General features: G+C 43.4%; 2 protein-coding genes across 8 annotated transcripts in view; both read left to right on the top strand.

The window, feature by feature from the left end:
• Positions 1 to 2557: 2557 nt before the first annotated feature.
• Positions 2558 to 7999, top strand: PRXL2C (peroxiredoxin like 2C). Of its 3 annotated transcripts, XM_040541581.1 has the most exons (6): positions 2586 to 3671; positions 4121 to 4189; positions 5744 to 5797; positions 6195 to 6300; positions 6545 to 6676; positions 7323 to 7999. In XM_040541581.1, the coding sequence occupies exons 1-6, from the start codon at positions 2823 to 2825 to the stop codon at positions 7448 to 7450; spliced, it is 1338 nt and encodes a 445-aa protein (XP_040397515.1). In that variant the 5' UTR covers positions 2586 to 2822; the 3' UTR covers positions 7451 to 7999. The 3 variants fall into 3 exon arrangements, with proteins under 3 accessions (XP_040397517.1, XP_040397516.1, XP_040397515.1); XM_040541583.1 differs by lacking the exon at positions 7323 to 7999 and having other exon boundaries at positions 2558 to 3671; positions 6550 to 6676; XM_040541582.1 differs by lacking the exon at positions 4121 to 4189 and having other exon boundaries at positions 2580 to 3671.
• Positions 8000 to 10194: 2195 nt separating this feature from the next.
• The window catches only part of CDC14B (cell division cycle 14B), a 46203-nt gene continuing 38327 nt past the window's right edge, over positions 10195 to 18070 (top strand). For 3 of the 5 annotated variants that reach the window (XM_040540340.1, XM_040540339.1, XM_040540343.1), the window contains exons 1-2: positions 10195 to 10488; positions 17333 to 17426. In XM_040540340.1, the coding sequence (XP_040396274.1) occupies positions 10314 to 10488; positions 17333 to 17426 (269 nt within the window). In that variant the 5' untranslated portion in view covers positions 10195 to 10313. The remainder of the gene's footprint in view (positions 10489 to 17332; positions 17427 to 18070) is intronic. The other 2 variants (XM_040540338.1, XM_040540337.1) reach the window with 2 other exon arrangements.

The raw sequence follows: 18070 nt of genomic DNA, 5'->3' as shown, positions 1-18070 counted from the left end.
TAATAAAACTCAGATAAACAAGAACAATAAACAATCTTGCAGTAAATTGATAATAACATGGTGCTTTACAAATACACACTACACACTAAACAGTGTGGCATACTACTTGTATAGGCCACAGCAGTCTTGTCAGATATTTTGTACAGCTGTTATAAATAAAGGGATTCAGGTTACATAATTACAGATGGTATTTTGTTTTACTAGCCAATACAGAGCAAATAAATTATTCCACATCTGTGTGTAATTATTTTTCTTCCCCTTGAAATGGTAGGAATCTGAATTTCCTATCCCCAACACAAAGCAACCCAGCTCTTGGCTAATTAAATATTTAGCTAAATTTCTCTTTGCGACTGTAAATTGCACTGCTGTGAAGAAAGTGACTTGCATCTTGAATGCTACATCATGATTAATAATGCCAATGTACTAATTAATTCTCCTTAAATTACTGAAAAAATAAGACAACACTGATGAGTGTGTTTTTCATCCCCTCTGTATTTAAGAAATGTAAAGAAAAGAGCAGAAAGGAGAAGAGTAGTCTCCCTAATCATAGCTCATGTGGACAGACTTTACAGTTTTGGTAGACTGCACTTGTAGACTGTTCATATTGCCCAGAATATCTTAAGTCAACGGATGTAGAGTCTTTCTTTCCTTCTAAGTCACTGGAATTTATATCTTTATTTTTGTTAAGCATACTTAAATGAATGACTTTAAGCTTCAGCTTTCAAAAGTGACTGCTAATTTTGAGTACCTTCTCTTTCAGAGAACATGGTAGTGCTCAGTTCCCATTCTTTTTCTGTAAAACAGGGGATGGAGGTAATTGGTATTTGTAAGTTACTAACACTTCTATCATACTCCATTAAAAAGCAGAACCACGCCATTTGAGGGGCTTTTGAGAATGCTTTAGAGGATATCCTTGGGTGAAAGCTGCTAGCCATCAGCAGCACAATGCTGAAACCACGTGCTAAGGACATGATTCCTCAGCTAGTTTAAGGCATCCAAATTGCATAAAAGAGCAAAGTCTGGAGGCAGATCTTAGGCAGTAATGTTTACCAGCTCTAACAGATGGGCTGGCCTCCTCAGAAATGTAATTTAAAATCAAGTGATAATGACCTCTCTGGAGTCTAGGCATAAGACCAGCCATGCACAGACTGAGCTGGAACAGTGTCCTGTGAGTTTGTGACACCCCACTGCCCAATTCTTCATCAGAGGGCTCAGCCCCACTTGCACCCTACTCAGGACTGGCAGCAGGTCCTATGCAGGGCTACCGCTGCCTCCTCTGCAGGCTCTGATTTCCAGCTGCAGTCACAAGGGCCCTGCTCCCAGCTCTGCTGTCGACCAACAGCTGAGCTGTGCCCCTGTGCCCTGCACAGCATAGTCTGCGATACCCAGCAGCTTTACTGCAGCCACAACACAGCCTGCCCACTTCATTCTCAAGATAAAGAGCAAAGCAAGTCAAAAGTCACCAGTTCTCCCGGCTTTGATACATCTTGCAGTAGTCAAGGGCAGGCCACTCCACATCAATGCTTTTGAAGAGCCAGAGTGATGCAGCACGGCCCAAATTTGGCTTACGAGCCGCTGGCTGAAGTGCTCCAACTGACAGCATAAAATATGTGTAACCATTAAGTGAACAAAGGAGTCTGACAACAGCAACAGGGAATTAATACTGTTCAAACCCTTATCTAACAGAACATACATTTCACAACATTCAGAAATTCTGTATCAATTTGAGTTCACTGTGAGAGCATACTGGACTGCAAGATTAGTCCTTGAGGTAAACTGCCATAAGCAAATATGCAAGAAGTGCTTTACTAACATTCAAACAGTGATTTGCTGTCTCAGCAAAGTATTATGATGACAATAACATTTATCCTAGCAAAGACACCAGTGGGATCTATACCATGAAATATAATTTTATTACTGAAACAAGAGGGTTGTACCAGCAGCTGGACAGTTTTACCTGCAGGTATGTGCCAGAAACTTGTTAGCAGCTACATCAGCCAGGTATCACTTTCCCTCATGTTGTTGTTTACGAACTAGAGCTGACTTGTCATTATTGTTAACTTGGCATAAAGCACCTTATGCGTCCTTAAGTACTTTTTGACAACAATTTTAAAACAGTTAGGAAGTATCCCAGCTGGGGGACCAGCTATGTTATATCATCCTAGGTAAAGGTTTTATACAGAGCTCGTCTGACTTTTCAGACATTGTGAAGGTGGAGAGAATTTCTTCCACCAACTGTCCTATGAGAAGTGGTGATAATGCACTCTCATCTAGGGAAGGTCTGGAGCTGAGCAGCTGGGGGTTATAGTGGTTCTCAGGCCGAAAGTAAGTCAATAATATAATGCTGTTGCACAACCACAATGCCAGCATACTTAAACAGATGTACAGGCCCAACACATGGACTAAAGCTAACACTTAAACACTGTTTCTAGTTTCAGGCACTGAACTTCAGGCATGACAGAAACCATCTAGGAAGGCAAGAGGAAAATACAAAACATTTATTCTAGAAATGGTGTATAAGAAGACATTATAGAACAAAAAAAGGGGTGGGGGGAGAGGTTGCTTAATCTAGGAAACAGAAGATTGAGGGCAGCATAGCACTAGTCTGTGTAGTCAAAAGACTGATGTGGTGAGGGGATTAACCTGTTCTGTGCACTCTCTCCTGGTAGTATAAAAGCAATGGGCTTAATCCAAAGTTTCATGAGTTTACATAAACATACACGAGTTTATGTGACACTAACACTACAGACACTGTGGAAGTCTGCCAAGATACTCTGGGATGAACACCATCGGGGGCTTCATAAAGGACAAAACTCCCAGCGATGTCCCGGTCCTATTCGCTCCAGCTGTATTCCCTCTGGCACTTCTTCCTTTCTGCCCTCTGTGAAAATGAAGGTGCAGTCCTCCTCATAAAGTGCCAGCTAACACAACCGTCCAAGAGACCTGGCTACTCCTCAGGACTGGTGGTGTTCTTTTTTCACGAACTGTTGAGTTCACTCATTTCTGTGTGCTTTCCATCCTCTGCAGGTCACCTGCCGGAGTCCAGCCGAGTTTTGTCTCTCTTACTTCAGCGAGCAACCAGGGTCTGCACTTTCTGTGCTGTAGCTCGACAGTTCCCGGAAAACAGAAGTTTCCGGCTCGCTCACAGCCCTCCGACACCACCACCCTGCACAGGGTGCCCCGAACCGGAGGCGGTGCGGCGCTGCCTCCCTTCACCCACCCCTCCTGGGAGCTGCAGTGTTTTCCGCACATGCAGTGCACGTCCCCCGCTGGCAGGCAGGCATCTAGTAGCCGATCTCCCTCCCCGTCCCCTCGGAGGCCCCAACCTACCCGACTCCTCCTTCATCCCCAGCCAGCTCCGGGCGCAGGGCCCAGGCGATGCCCTCCCACCCGACCCCGGCGCTTCCCCCGACCGGCTCCGCCTTTCCCTCCCCGCCTGCGGGAAGGCCGGGCCAGGTCGGGCCGGGTACGGGACGGCGGCGTTGTCGGCCATGTCCTCGCAGCCGGCCCCCCCCGTCACGGAGCAGGTCCGCAGGGCGTCCGCCGCGCCCCGCCCGGAGGCCGCGGAGCTGCGGGAGGCGTCCCGCTGCCTGGTGGCGGACGGCGAGGGGCGGAGGGTGCCCTTCGCCGCCCTGTACGGGGAGCAGAAGGCCATCGTGGTGTTCGTGAGGGTGAGCGGGGAGCGATGGGCAGGGCGGGCCCGCACGCCTCAGGCCCTGGGGGAGTCACTCGAGAGGGTGGGAGCTTGCAGGGAGGGAGGAAAACAGGCAGCAGAGCCCCCCGCATTTTGGCAAAGCGATGCGGTTTTCATCCCAGACCAAACAGTTCTTCAGCCCTGTCCTTAGAGAAGCAAGGATGCCATTCCCTGGTTTCCCAGCTGACAAGCCGGCTCTTAGGTTCCTAGGGATAAAAACACTAGCAAGGCCCCACGCCGGGTGTGCTTGTTGAGGCTGGGGTGAAACCAGGAGCCTAACCCACGTTTGGTGACTGCAGTGAACTTTTATGTCGTGTTCCCAGTTCCTGGTCACCTCCAAAACAGTTTGTGCCGAAGTCAGAATGAGGTGCTTCATTGCTGTGCAGTAACGTCCGTTTGTGACACATCCAACTGGCTGTGTTGCAGAGTTTTTTGTGTTACACCTGTAAGGAGTATGTGGAAGACCTGGCAAAAGTCCCCAGGAGTTACTTACAAGTAAGTACAACACCCCATGTGCGTGTTTGTATGGGGGGTTGCTGCAGTCCAGCTGATCAGTTGTCTCCTGCAGCGGGCTTGCACGAGGCTTAAACCTGCAAGGAATCAGACAAAAGCTCAGGAGTAAGTTAGTGCTTTCCTTCTTTGCTACATTTGCCATAATGCATCTGCCTGGGAGACAGGGATTTATTGCACTGCATGCTCTGTTGCAGCAGCATTATTTCTCTTTGCACTGTTAGCTTGATGCTGTTTTTTCTACCCAGACAATTAGACAACATTTGACAGGCATTTCTTTTGGTATTAGCAGTGCCCCGGCAGCTGTCTACTCTGACCACTGACTACTGCCCATCCCATTATGCTGCTACAGCTGAATGCTGGTTGTGCACGGAACGAGATCAGAAAAGTGATTCAGATTACAAATAGTCTCTCTTCTGTGATTTTTATTTTTTTTTAATTGTAAGCTGCATCAGTTGTGTGACCTGTCCACCAGTCAGCTGCACAAATAGGAGTTAGAGAGTGACAGAAAGGAGAAATGGAATGGACAGGACTTGCTGTGGACTGGTATTTGTCAGGTGCTAGAAGATACAAGAGAAAGACAATGGTCCCCTGCTAAACGAGGGAGATCAAACTGTCTCTTCTAGGCTGCCGATTGCAAGTCTGACATATTTTGTTTCCAACAGCAGCACAGCAGGTGACAGAGACCCAGCTGACAGCAGTCCTTAGATGGACTAAGAGCTTGGGGATGAAGAGGGGTAATTTCTTTGGCAGCTCGCCTCCTCAGGACAGATTTTTCTAAACTGTTCAATTAGCATTACTCAGAATGACATCTTAATTTGGCTGCTTGAAGATATACATATGGAAAATCAAATCCTTCTTTTTTTTTTTTTTTTTTTTAGTAAGACTATTTTATTTTTAGGGGAGGGCTTCTTTTCCCAACAAACAAAATGATTCTGTTTGGGATAGGCAAGTGTTATACCCAATACTAAAACAAACAAACAAACACAACACAACAACAGCAACATCTGATACTTTATTAAATGTGTTATTGGTATCTATATAAAGTTTTGACCTGTATTAGGCTCAGGCTTAACGTTGCACCTGCAAAAGGCAGCACTACATGTTGATTGAAGTTATATATATTAAGGGTCATCAGTATATGAAAATCACAGATGTACTTGTTTGTACATCAGTGTTTGCATGCTGCTTCTTTAGATGCAGGTGTAACTGCATTGAAATTTTGCATTTCCAAAATCATAAGCAGGTTGCAATCAATAGAAAAGATGATGCTACTAATGCTACAAAAAACGTAAAGTTTACATACCTGTAACTTAAATGTTATCTTTAAAACGTAATTTACCACTTAATAAATTTATGTAGCTGCTAACTGTGGGTGACAAAGAGTGTGTTCCAAATACGTCAGTGATGTTAAGTTCAAATAATTTTAACTCAGTACACAGTGATCATTATCACAGAACACCAGACTGCTAATGCTTTGCAGCCGTGCAGAAACACCAAGTTCCTCTTTTCAGTTTCAATACCTGTGTTCTGTTCTAGGAAGCAAATGTGAGGCTTATCGTTATTGGACAGTCATCTTATCATCACATCAAGGTAAATAAGGTAGTCATTAAATAAATTGTGTATTCTATTGTGTCTTAATGATCTGCATTGAGGGATTTTGCTCAGAGTGAAAAGACGGTCATTTGCAACCACAGAAAACCAGGTCATGAAGCAATTGGTAGTTCATGAATAAAGCAAGTAACTAAAGCTTTCGTTTTAAAATCCACTGAGACTTGTTAAGGAAAAATATTTTCCAGATTTCACTGGGAGCTTTGTTTTACTAAAAGCTCTAGGGCTAAAAATTTTTGGCTTTCACTTTCATTTAACATGACAAAGTCACAGGTTTTAAAATTGGGGGTGTGTAACTATTTTTTCCACTGTCAGTAGATCCTAACTAATCCTAACCTTAAAAATATTATTTTCTTTTTCGTATATACATATTTTGCAGCCCTTTTGCAGTTTAACTGGGTATACGCATGAAATGTATGTAGATCCACAAAGGGAAATTTATAAAACACTTCGCATGAAAAGAGGTGAAGGTAATAACTTATCAGGTAAGAAAATTTTTCTCGCATTGAATTGACTCACAGAACAAGAATGCTCTGATAAAATACCATGATCGCAATGTAAATAGGAAGGGAGTGGCTCACCAGACCATCTCTTGTAAGCTGTACATTGGCAGAACACATCACATTTCTTCAGTAGTCAGGAAACTATTCACAGCAACAGTTTGATTTTGTTGTTCTTTCTAGGTATTTTTGTATTTCTAGGTAACAAGTACTTTGCTGTTTTGTTTAGTGCAGAGCCCTCACGTAAAATCAAGCATGCTCTTGGGAAGTATTAAGAGTATGTGGAGAGCAATGACTGGCCCAGCTTTTGACTTCCAAGGAGACCCCGCTCAGCAGGGAGGAACTCTGATTTTAGGCCCAGGTGAGCCCATTTATTTTGTCTGAAAAACAAATGCAGTCTTCCTTCTGCTGTTTGCTTTAGTGCTGCCATCTCAGCTGCTGTCCCTGCGGACTCCCAAGGACAGTGTAATGTAGTCTGTGAGATTCTGCTAGCTGAAGGAACCCGTGGAGGTGCCATTGTGCAATTCCACCTCCTGCAGAGATGGCACAAAGCTGATAGTGGCCCTAATGGAACAACTGGCTTGAAGTTTTATTTTATTTTATTTTATTTTATTTTATTTTATTTTATTTTATTTTATTTTATTTTTGTTTTGACATTGTGTTGTGCACCCACATTCTGCTTTTGATTTGATTCTAGGCATTTAATGTGTTTTTAATAGAGGAATAAATCATGAAGTGGGGCTAACACATGAAAAAGTAATCTCCTCAAATCATTAGGAAGCACCATGCTACAGCAGATTTAATTCAGTTAGATGCCTCAGTGCCCCATATTTCTACAACTTAATTTTAAAAATCCGTAATTTAAAATACAGTGTATTGTGCAACCTACAGCTAGCACACATCTGTACAAGAGCTTGTGGGAAATCAGAATGCTTCTGTGATTCACTTATGTCCTTAAATAAGTATAGTATTCAACTATTTTCATGTTTATTCTCATTCCATTCCAGGTAATGAAGTTCATTTTTTGCACCTTGATAAAAACAGGTTGGATCATGTTCCAATTAACACAGTTTTGCAACTGGCAGGAGTTAAAACAGTAAATTTTACAAACAAACCCCAGATTATTGACGTATGACGCAGAGAAAATGTGTCATTTTTCATTTCTGCTCTACAAGAACAACGCTCCAGTGAATTCCCACCAGCATCACTACTCTTGCATCTTTATGGGACATCTGAAACCATATCTAGACTATCAGAGCACAGAATAAACTAACTGGCACTGAAGACAGATACTGAAGTGCTATTTCCATTGCATGTAAAATAACAAAAACTAGAACGCAACTGAGACTTATTGCTAAAATTCCTACAGCTTATTATTTTCTCATGTAACAATCTTGCTAACACATTTAAAAAATCTTCCTTCGGGATGCACTAAACTAAAATCTGGTTTTGCTCGGGAAGAACTTGGGATTCTTGCCTTTCGCTAAATCACATCAGCTTTCAACCCAGAACTTCTCAGTGGTTTTCAAACCTCCAGCACTGTGTGGCAATCTTGTATTTAAAATATACTTTGGAAGCTCACTGTTGCAAACAGTGGGATCTAAGCCGATAACTATTTTTGCATCTGGCAAGGTTGAACTTTATGAAATACATTTAATAGTTTTAAATAAATATTTTATATATATCATCTGTTGTCTGCAGTTGTTTTGTGTAATACAAAAAGGTGGGTCTGTAAAAACAGGGAGAGGGGGATCTTAAACCTGATTCTTGTCAGATTGTCAGTTTTGGAGTAGGTCATGGTTGTTTATATTTTTACGAATATTTGCAGCAGTACATTCTCCTGTGTACGTATATATTTTCTGTCAGAGCAAGAGGTCTCTGAAAAACCATCCTTGGTTATTTCTGTCATAGACAGCTGAGCTGAGGACATTTTAGTTTGTGGTTCTATCAGATTTTGTATGATCTCTTTTTCTAGAAATGCTTATGTTCAGAATCTATTGTTTTCATTAAAGTAGAATTTGCCCTCTTTTGAGGCATGAGCCACGTTTCAGCAATTTCAAAATAAAAATCTCTGAGATTTATGGAGGAGCATATCCTCCTCTGCAGTTTCTGATCTTTGGCCTTCACTGTACACTGCCACTCCTCACACATATCTCACCTGCAAAATCTCACCAGTCTTAACACTAACACAATTCTAAAAGTGGTATGTCAAACACCGAGTTTTGTGTCTACATCCATTAAGGCAGGCCCAGAGCAAACTTCTGAGAGCTCTCTACACCATTAAGATCACTTGAAATTAGATGCAGCGCCCCTTGATGAAAAATAAAAGGCTTAAGAAAAATAGTGATGGGGAGCAATGTAATTACACCAGAAGGTGCTATCCCTTAGCCCCTTATTAATTACATACGCATTTGGACAGTGCGTGTTTAACAAGAGGATGTTAGTGATGTAAACATGCTGCACTGGGTTCCCTGCTCTGACTAAAGGGCGCTCAGAACAGGGCTGTCAGCAGCCGTGCACAGCCTTTGAACCCTGGCTCTTGCAGGGCGGCCCGGAGGCTTTCTCGGAAGGTGGCACAGCAGACAGCGGCCGGCGCCTGTCCGACAGCCAAGGCTCGCAGGAGGGCAAAGCGTCGGGAAGTGAGATGGAAGCCCCAGTCTGTGTGTGCAAAATGAAGGTGAGAAATGCAGGGATTTAAACATATTTTGGAAGTGAAAGAACACCCAGTTTATCAGCAGTGCTCCCACACTCATTCATTTGTCCGATCGTCCCTGCCAAGGACACCGTTTCCAGCTCTACTTTTGTTTTCCAGTCATTTCACTTTCACCTTTCCCCGTGCTTTCGATTTTAAAGTACGCGTTTGGCGAGTTAAAAAAAAAAAAAAAAAGATATAAACAAATGACAGCTAAAAGTGAGGACTCTTAACAGGGATCAGAATGAATGAAGGTGTAACTTGCTCCGTTTCTTAAAGCCACCCAATCTCAGCGCTGCCAGAAGCTGTCCCACGGCCTCCGCGCTACCCCGGCACAACCCACCCGTTCTTCCCCAAGGCTCACAACTTGAAGAGCAGCAAAAAGACGGGAAACGACAGAGGAGGACTCGTTAGGAAAGCAGCCATAATTAAGGCACCAGCCGTGGGTTCGCCGGACCACGGTGGGAGCCCACACCACTGGTGGGACATTGGTGCATGGTGACCGTGTATGCTGGCAGGGGAAGGCAGCAGCACGATGCCAGGTCTGCTATGTGATTAAGAAAATGTATTTTAAAAGTGTTTTTTTTTTTTTTTTTTAAAAAAAAGAAAAAAGTGTAAAAAAAAAGGGGGGGGGGTGTTACAAAAAAAGTATACCAAAAAAAAGTGTTTTTTTTTTTTTTTTTAAAATAAAGTGTTTTTTACAAAAGAAGTTTTTGCAGAAAGTGCTTCTACCAAAACGAAGTGGCTCTGCAAAAAAAAAAAAAAAAAAAGTGTTTTTACAAAAAAAAAAGTGCTTTTACAATTTTTTTATTAAAAAAGTGTTAAAAAAGTGTTTTTGCAAAGTTCGGCAGCGGAAGGCGGGAGACGGACCACCGCTGGCCCTGCGTGTGGCAAGGCTGTGCTGTGAGGCGAGGCGAGGCGAGGCCGCCCGGCCCCGTCCCGTCCCGTCCCGGCTCCGCTCCGAGCCCTCCCCGCCCGTCCCCGGGCCCACCTGTTACGGCGGCCCCTATGACGTCACAGCCCGCACCGCTCCGCGCCGGTGACGCCACGCGGACCCGGCCCAATCAGCGGCAGAGGCGGGGGGCGAGGCGGGGGGGCGGCCGGGAGCCGCCGCCGCCGCGGCGGGGCGGGGGGGGGGCCCGTCGGTGCACGGGGCGGCGGGAGGGGGCGGTGTCCGGGGAGCCGCGTCAGCCGCCGCCGCCGCCGCGGGGTCCCTCCTCCCCCGCGGCATCGCGATCCCCGCGGGGAGCGGCGGGGATGATCCGCGCCGCCTCGCCCCCACCGTAGCGGCGCGGCCGCCTCCGCCATGAAGCGGAAGAGCTGGGCCGAGGCCCGGCGCCGCGCCGCCCCGGCGCCGCCGGCTCTGAAGAGAACTCGGAGCGCGGCGGCGAGGGCGGCGGGGGGCGAGGCGGAGCGGCGAGGGCAGCCGCCGCCGCCGCCGCCACCCCCCGCCGGGACCGAGAACTGCGTGAAGATCGCCGGTGAGGGGCGTGCCGGGGGCGGCGGGGGGGGGGGGGGCGTCCGGGCGAAAGTTGCCCGCGGGGCGCGGAGCCGCTGCCCGGCCCCGGGAAGTTTGTTGGCAGCGCTGGTTGGGGGGGGGGGGGGGTCAGAGGGGAACGCGCCGCAAAACGCGGGTTTTGGGGGGAAAAGAACCCCCCAAAAAATGAGCCGCCGGTGCCGTGTCGGCTCCGACGACGGCGTTAGTTACTTCTGGGGGGAACGCGAAGTAAGCCCCGCTCGCCTCCCGTCTCCGGCAGCACAGACGTGTGGGGGGCAAACGGGGACAAAAGGCACCGGTCCCGTCCTTGCTGAGGGCAGGGTGGTTCAGTCAGACCGGTGTGTCTCCTAACAGCAGCGTGCCGAGGCAGTCCCGATACCCTGCCAGTGTTTTGGGAGTCGGGCAGGGTGGTGCGGGAAGGATGTGAATCCCCAAGGCACGCCGAGTGCCTCTCTTTAAAAGGCTCCGATACTGCCGTGGAATAAAACTGCCCCAGCCTAAAAGAGAGCGTTTTGTGCCTGGTCTGCACAGAGGGACGCAACGGTGTGCTTACACCGAGGTCTGTAATGACACACAGCTCCGAGCCCTCATTTCTCTGTAACATCTCGGCTGTAACCATTCATATCGAAAATTACAGTGGTGCGGCTCTAGGGTTAAATGTAGAAACCTGCAATTTGGCAGGTGATGCCCGCCTGATATCAGTGATTTCGCTCACTAGAACACTGTGCAGCCCTGTCCAGCCCAGCTCTCTAGCAAACAGGTCTCTCCAGCCGCTCTCACGCAGCAGTTGCTTGGGTCTGTTGATACACTCCTGGCACCGAATAGGCCCATCAAACGACTGTGTTTTCTCTTCCGAAGAAATGTTCACTTGTTCAAATAATGCAGCTCGGCACCTGGGATTTGACTTGTGTTTTTCAGTGGGATTTCGACATTCACGGCAGCGCACAGTTTAGCAAACTCAATTAAATGCAGTAGGTTCTTATATTTAATAATATTTCATTTTGCCTTGATCTCACTGCTCATGGTGGCTGCTGTTTACAAGCTTCTAATAATGGAACAATTACAGCCTAATCTTCATTGCACTGGTATGACATACTTATTTTTTTTTAATAGAGAAACCCTAAAAGAATGAGCCCTCAGGCTTGCCTTTTCATTCAGCTGCTTTAAAAGTTGTTTCAGGTCTTGAACTGTCAGTTCTGCCTTCTCGTAATGAAGTTCTGAGAAATGAATTAATAGTTCTGGACTGGAGGAAGATTAAAGCTTAAGGCCCTACTTTTGCAATTGGACCTACTGCTAAATATTTCAGCACCTGTAAAGGCTAAAATACCTGCATTAGCTTATCTGCTTACAAAAACACTTCCTAACTCATTAAGAACATTGCAGGCTGCTCTCATTTTCATCTTTGCTGAAGACAAGAGCACAAAACAACCCAAATAGCTGTAAAGATTTATGGATCTTTCCTTGCCTGATATTACATTTGCTCTGATACATAACAGAGTTTGTAATCCATCAAATGCGTGGATTTTTTTATGCAAAATAATAAAATAATTACTGTGTTTCTGTATTTTCCAATGAATCGTGCCTATCAACCATATATCAGGGTCATCTAAATATTTTTGTTTGCTACTAAGAGTAGTTCAGAAAAGGTGTGCTTCTAAAATACTGTTTATTTTGGTCTGTTAAGCTACATGGTAAATTTTAGCATTTTGTCTTTGTCAACTAATGCATGAGGCTGGCTGGTATGAATTCAATTTGCTGGTACTGAATGTGCTTCTGTTTATTGGAAGCATATTCCCATATCCTTCTGATCTCTGAAAGACGCAGTTTATGTGACTTAAAGAAAATGTAACAGTTCTCCTTGAGAAGCTCAAAAGCTAGTATTTTCTTCTCTGATTTTTACAAGTAGCATCTTAGAGAAGATGTGTAATTAAAAGGCATAAACTTTGGGTAAAAGGTGTGTGTTTCTCTCTCACCTCTCTCCGGTAGTTAATTCCAAAATAAAGTAACTATGAATAAGTTTTAATGATACTACGTCGTGGGACGTTTCTTGATGTTTGTTTGTCCTCCTGCTAAATGGGTATACAGTTGGTTACAGTGAGGAACTAACTCCGGAAAGAATGCCCTAAGCTGTACCATATATGCCTTTTTTTTTTTTTTTTCTTTAATTGAGAATCATCTTTCTTACGCTGTCACATGGAGTTTTGTGAAACAGCATTTGGTTTAATATGTTTATAGGTAGGTGGGTTGATTTTTTTTTCTATTTGTTTCTGTCTTTGAAACCATGGAGTCCAAGGGTTTTGCTTTGTCTTTCGCCTGTTGCTGGCTTGACACTATAAATCTTGTGTATTTTGAAGAAAACATTTTTTTTGGCATGCTGAAAACAATTTAGGGGGAATTTTCAAAATACTTTTAATTAGTTTTCATTATACAAGTCTCTCAGTACAACAGTTGTATTTAATCTTTTATCAATATAACCTCACTTACTGGTGAGCCTGTCTCAAAATTAAGATTTTAAACGCAGGTCTAAGGCTTTCAGTATCTAATCCAGTACTGAAAGTGCGTGAACATATGTAATGTAGTCTTGTAAATCAGCTGAGCAGCAGAGCACAAGGACTATGTTTAAGGAAATCATAGAATCATAGAAGCAACACAGTGTTGTTGGTCGGTCATGATGTGGCCCTGAAAATATTTTTTTATGGTTTGAGGTTAAATAAAAAGTTCCTTTACCGTGTCTTCATTTTCTTTTTCAGAAGGCCAAGCTATTGTTGTTATTGCCAACAGTATCATCACTTAAATTTGAAGTACGCTGTAAAGATGAGTGAATGAATCTTTCCAAGGATAGGATGACTAAAAAGAAAATGTTCTACAATTTTGCTCATCATCTCGATATTGCAACAGAATTTGTCTTTTGTTTTCTCTTATGTCTTCCTGTTATTTTGGGGTCTTTAAATCCAACATAACAAAATACGAGGCACTAACCCTGGATTTAGAAATGCACTTCTGTTACAATAGTAAATAACTCTCTGGTTGCATTCCTGGTAATTCAAAACAGACTAACTTGGTATTTTGTTGTACTGTCAGCCTCCCTTGAATTTCTCATCTTGAGGCATCTGTTCAACAATAGCAATGCAGAGTTTTTCTTTTTTTTTTTTTGAAATAACCTTTGCTGTTTGTATGACTTGTCCTGTAGCGAGTGCCTGTCTGGTGTTTAGTTGCCCCTTAAATTACTGAAATTTCTTTCTCTAAGGCCTTTACAGCAGATCCGTAGAAGCATCAGGCTTATTGAGAGTAAAGGCAAGGAGATTATTTTGTCATCTCTGTATTCACATGAATATGATTATGAAGTGGCAGCTCTCAGTTTTCTGTAGGCATGCTTCCACAGAACACTGTAGGTCTGAAAAACAAGCAAAATGCATTTCTTTCTATGCACACTGAAATCAGACGTGTGATTATTATAGCTTGTGTAGACACGCTTGTGCTAGCTTTAATCTCAGTAGTTTTTGTACTAGCAGTAGCAAAGCTGTGGAAACATAGTCCTCAGTTAGGGGTCTACAGGCTCATTTTGTACACTGGATGCTTACTCAAATTAATTGCCGACAGTGAAGTCCATGTTTCTGTATTTTAACTGTTTTGTTATTTGAGGCAAACAAAATTAAATGTAATTGAAGTACATCTAATGTACTGCAGTCATATCTCCTAATTGCAGTGCAGATGCAGCCTGGAAGGCAGTAAGCCCTGCTTTCTCATTCTTCTGAAAGACGATTAGAAAGATCTGCTCTAGTTTATGATAATTTTATGATGACCTTTTATCAGAAATTTGCAAGAATCTGGATGTACTCGAATACATTACATGTAAATGAGATACTGAAAAGTTAACAAACGAAGCATAAAAATATTAAAATGGAAACCTTTCTCCTGCAGCCCAAACCTTTGTGGAGTCCTATTGAAATAAGTTTACTGCTGCTCCAGTGTATTTTATGTATAAACCCTGGTCCTGCAATTGGATCCTTAATGAAGAAATTCTTGTCTCTCTGTGTTACTCATGTTCAAAAATTAACACATTAATCCTTGGTTACCGTAAACAGAACTGGGAATGTGTTTGCCAAAAAAAAAAACAAAACAGAACACCGGGTGAAAATAGACATGGTGAGTAATTTACCATTTGTATGGTATCAGGCTGGTTAGCCAGTAGAAAGGTAAATACAGGCATGGGAGAAAACTGTGCAGCTTATTTCTAAAATCTCCTTGTAGGAAACACTTTAAAAAGATGGAGCCTGCTGTTTACATAATAGGGAGCGATTGTTAGTAGTGCACTAGAAGGGACAGCTTGTCAGGATATTGGAATTTGACACACGCTGCTCTTATTGTGAGGCAGTTCTGTACAGTCATTAAACTTGAGTTTCTTGCTAAATTCTTTCAGGTGTTTTAAGAATAGCTACAATTAACACAATCCAAACATACCAGCGCAGAACTGAATACTAACAGCAATTCAAAAGGCCACATGCACATTGTTCACTGAAGAGATGAATTCTTATTTTTGCTGGACATTTTCGCAAAAACTGCTGAAAATTTTCAGTAAAAGTAGGACCACTGAGGAAACAAGTGATTCAGGTACTCCAAATCTTGTTTTGGAGAAGAATGCTAGATTATTTTAGGCTTTTGACTTATTCAAATGTATTTCTTTCTTTATATTTTTTGTTCTTTCTTTTGAGGATTTGGTACTACTCTTTCTGTATTGCTTTTATATTTTCAAAAGTGATGTAAAGCTTATGTGAAGAAGTTGGCATGCAAGAGGGTAGCATGCCAGTCTGAGTGCTGCAGCCATTCTACCCAGACCTCAATGTGAATGCTGTTTGTGTGCACCGAGAGCTCAATCTTAGTCAAAAATTAGAGTGGATCTAAAGGACAGATGCCGTTGAGGGAAAAATCATGGCAGTGTATGGCTACTGCTAACCCACAGTGGGCTGGCTGGTTCAGCGATCTAACCCAAAAGAAAACTTTCCCTTGTAAGAAACCTGGTGGCAGCTAGCCATTAAATCAGTTTAGAAGTAGTGTGAAATTATAGCTCAGGGCTGTAGTTTGACATGTGTTTCATCTACCAGTGCCGGTTTAAACACAATCCCTAGATATCATATCCTCTCAGTTCTCCTTTTTGCTTCCTCATGGGCCCTCAGACCTTCCCCCCATGCGCATGTTAGAGCTCATTTTCAGGGCAGAGGGAAGTAAACCAGCAAAGCAGCTTTTTTTTTTTTTTTTTTTGAATTATTATTTTTCCGTAGGTGGGCTAGCATACCCGCTGCAGTCTCGGGTTCACACAAACACGTTTTGACACGGCACGGGCAGGAATGCAATGGTGGGGACAGGTGCAGTGGAGCTGTGGGATCCCCATGCTCCTTCTGCCCCAAGGAGTCTGCTTGAACACTTTTCCAGGACTGCCCGTCTGTGAACGTGTTGCATCCATGTGGGGTGTCAGCACATTTGTTTCTCCAGACTTACTTTCCTTCGGGGCCAGTTTATTCACTTCTTAACCCACAGCATTACTCTGTAGGTTTTCTCCTTTGGCAAGTTTTCTGGAGGTGCTTTGTTAAATGCTGCAAGTTACAGAAGTTCCTAAGCAGTGCTGCAATTCCCAGCTAGTATTGCAGCTGATATGCCAGCAAGATAGGACTATCAGAAATTAAATCCGTGAGGTTTTCTTGCTGTAGCTGAGACCAGAGGAAGTAGATGCCTGACTTGATCAGGAGTGAGTGCATTTCCCACTGGTTGCACCTGACCTGTAAATTTGTAAGCCAAACTTTGGGCTGGCGTTGTATGGAAATCTGCATTTAGCAGAGGTATTCTGTCTGGTAGGGGTGTCTGCAGCCCCACCCCAAATATTGTTGTGAGTGTCGAGGTACAGGCATGCAGACTCCTTTCATGGTGTACTTTTTCAGCATTTTTTAAAACTATATTTTCAAATTTATCTTTTCAAGATTCAAGCAACGATTTCTAAGTGCTAGTCATGGGGGATTTTCATTTCAAAGGAAGTGATTTTTTCTCTGCTCTTAGGAAGAGGTTGTTCTTTCAGAAAAGTTACACTTTGGTATTTAAATACAGGTGATGTTTGGATATTAAAGTAAAAATATCCACTCTGGACAATTAGTTTGCAAAAAGAAAAAAAAATAATCGTTCCTTTTAAGCTTGAATTTTACTCCATGTATTTTACAATAATGACGCTTTTTCAGCAGGAAGGAAAAAACAAACAAACAAAAAAGAATTGCTATGCTGCTGCAAGGCATCAATTTTTATTGACCAATTACCAGAAGCACAGCAATTTACAGCAGCAGCACAGTCAGTGTTTAAAGTTCAATGGGCCTAGAGCTCCCCAGGCCATAAAAAAATAAAATAAAATAAATGAAATTGTATCTATGTGAATATCAATGGTGCTTGTCATGCCCCCCCCCCTCCGCGACTGAGGGGAACACAGGGCAGGGCAGGCACCCCTGTGGAGGCCTCTGGGCTGTGATGGCGGCACCAGGCCCAGACAGAGGTGTGGGGGCATTTCACTGCTGGGCTTAACATAGGTGCTGTGTCCAGATGGGGGCCGTGGTGCTCAGAGAGCAGCAGTGTGGCCTGCCCCTACACCAGGAGGAGCAGGGTAGGGTCCCTTGAGCGTGGGTTGAGGGAGCACTGCCAAGCGCAGGCCCTCAGCAATGGTGTGCCTTGTTAGCTGGCACCTGAGGAGCATTCTCGAGCCTTTTAAAGTTGTTCTGCTGACAGGTAATACTTCAAACATACTGTGGAGAAGTGGGTTGTTTATAAAAGCCCTACATTTTCTTGCGTTTCAGATCGCCTTTATTTTGCAATTCTCTGCCAAAAACCAAAGAGTGGAGCTGCAAATACCCATTATTTCTGCATAGACGATGAACTTGTGTATGAGAAGTAAGTACAGACTTATTTTTTTTTGTTTTTTTACAGATCATTGGAATAAATTAGAACAGCAGTAATGAGGAACCAGCCTAATTGACATTCTGTTTTTAAATGTAGCTGAGGGAAACATACTATTTCCATTATAGAGCTAATTATATGCGTCTGTCCTCTCAGACTTATCTGCCATAATGATTTATATGTCTTAGAATGGTTTCTTGGCTTTCCATCAGGATTTCTTAAAAATCCTTTCAGAGCAGAAGCTTTCATTATACCCATTCTTGTTAGAAGACACGTTGTTGCAACATGTTCCAATATATTCAGAAATGCACTTGGACTATTGAGCTGAAAGGGATGTCTTTAGTCGCTGAAGTATGAAGTGGAGTGTCTAAACTTCCTAGAATAAGAGAAAAAGCTGGCAAAATTAATTCAAGCCGTTATGAGCCAAGAATGGATATATTATTTCCCCTGCAGTGAACAGGATATGCCTTTGTGTGTGATTTGGAATGCTACTAATTTTTGAAACGTTTTTGACCAAGGACATGCTTACTGTTTTTGAAATTACTAATGAATATTTATTCCCAGCGTTCACTTTTCTCTAGCAGTAACACATGCTGTATCTTTATTTAATTGACGTATTTTACTGTAGAGTGTACAAA

The sequence above is a fragment of the Cygnus olor genome, chromosome Z, assembly GCF_009769625.2.
Source record: "Cygnus olor isolate bCygOlo1 chromosome Z, bCygOlo1.pri.v2, whole genome shotgun sequence".
Lineage (NCBI taxonomy): Eukaryota > Metazoa > Chordata > Aves > Anseriformes > Anatidae > Cygnus > Cygnus olor.
This window is presented reverse-complemented; position numbering and strand designations above follow the sequence as displayed.

Coding starts and splice junctions, on each gene's coding strand:
- PRXL2C (XM_040541581.1), top strand. CDS start 2,823: ATGTCCCGGTCCTATTCGCTCCAGCTGTATTCCCTCTGGCACTTCTTC. Junction 6,301..6,544: donor TGAAGGTAATAACTTATCAG/GTAAGAAAATTT, acceptor TGTTTTGTTTAG/TGCAGAGCCCTCACGTAAAA. Junction 6,677..7,322: donor AACTCTGATTTTAGGCCCAG/GTGAGCCCATTT, acceptor ATTCCATTCCAG/GTAATGAAGTTCATTTTTTG.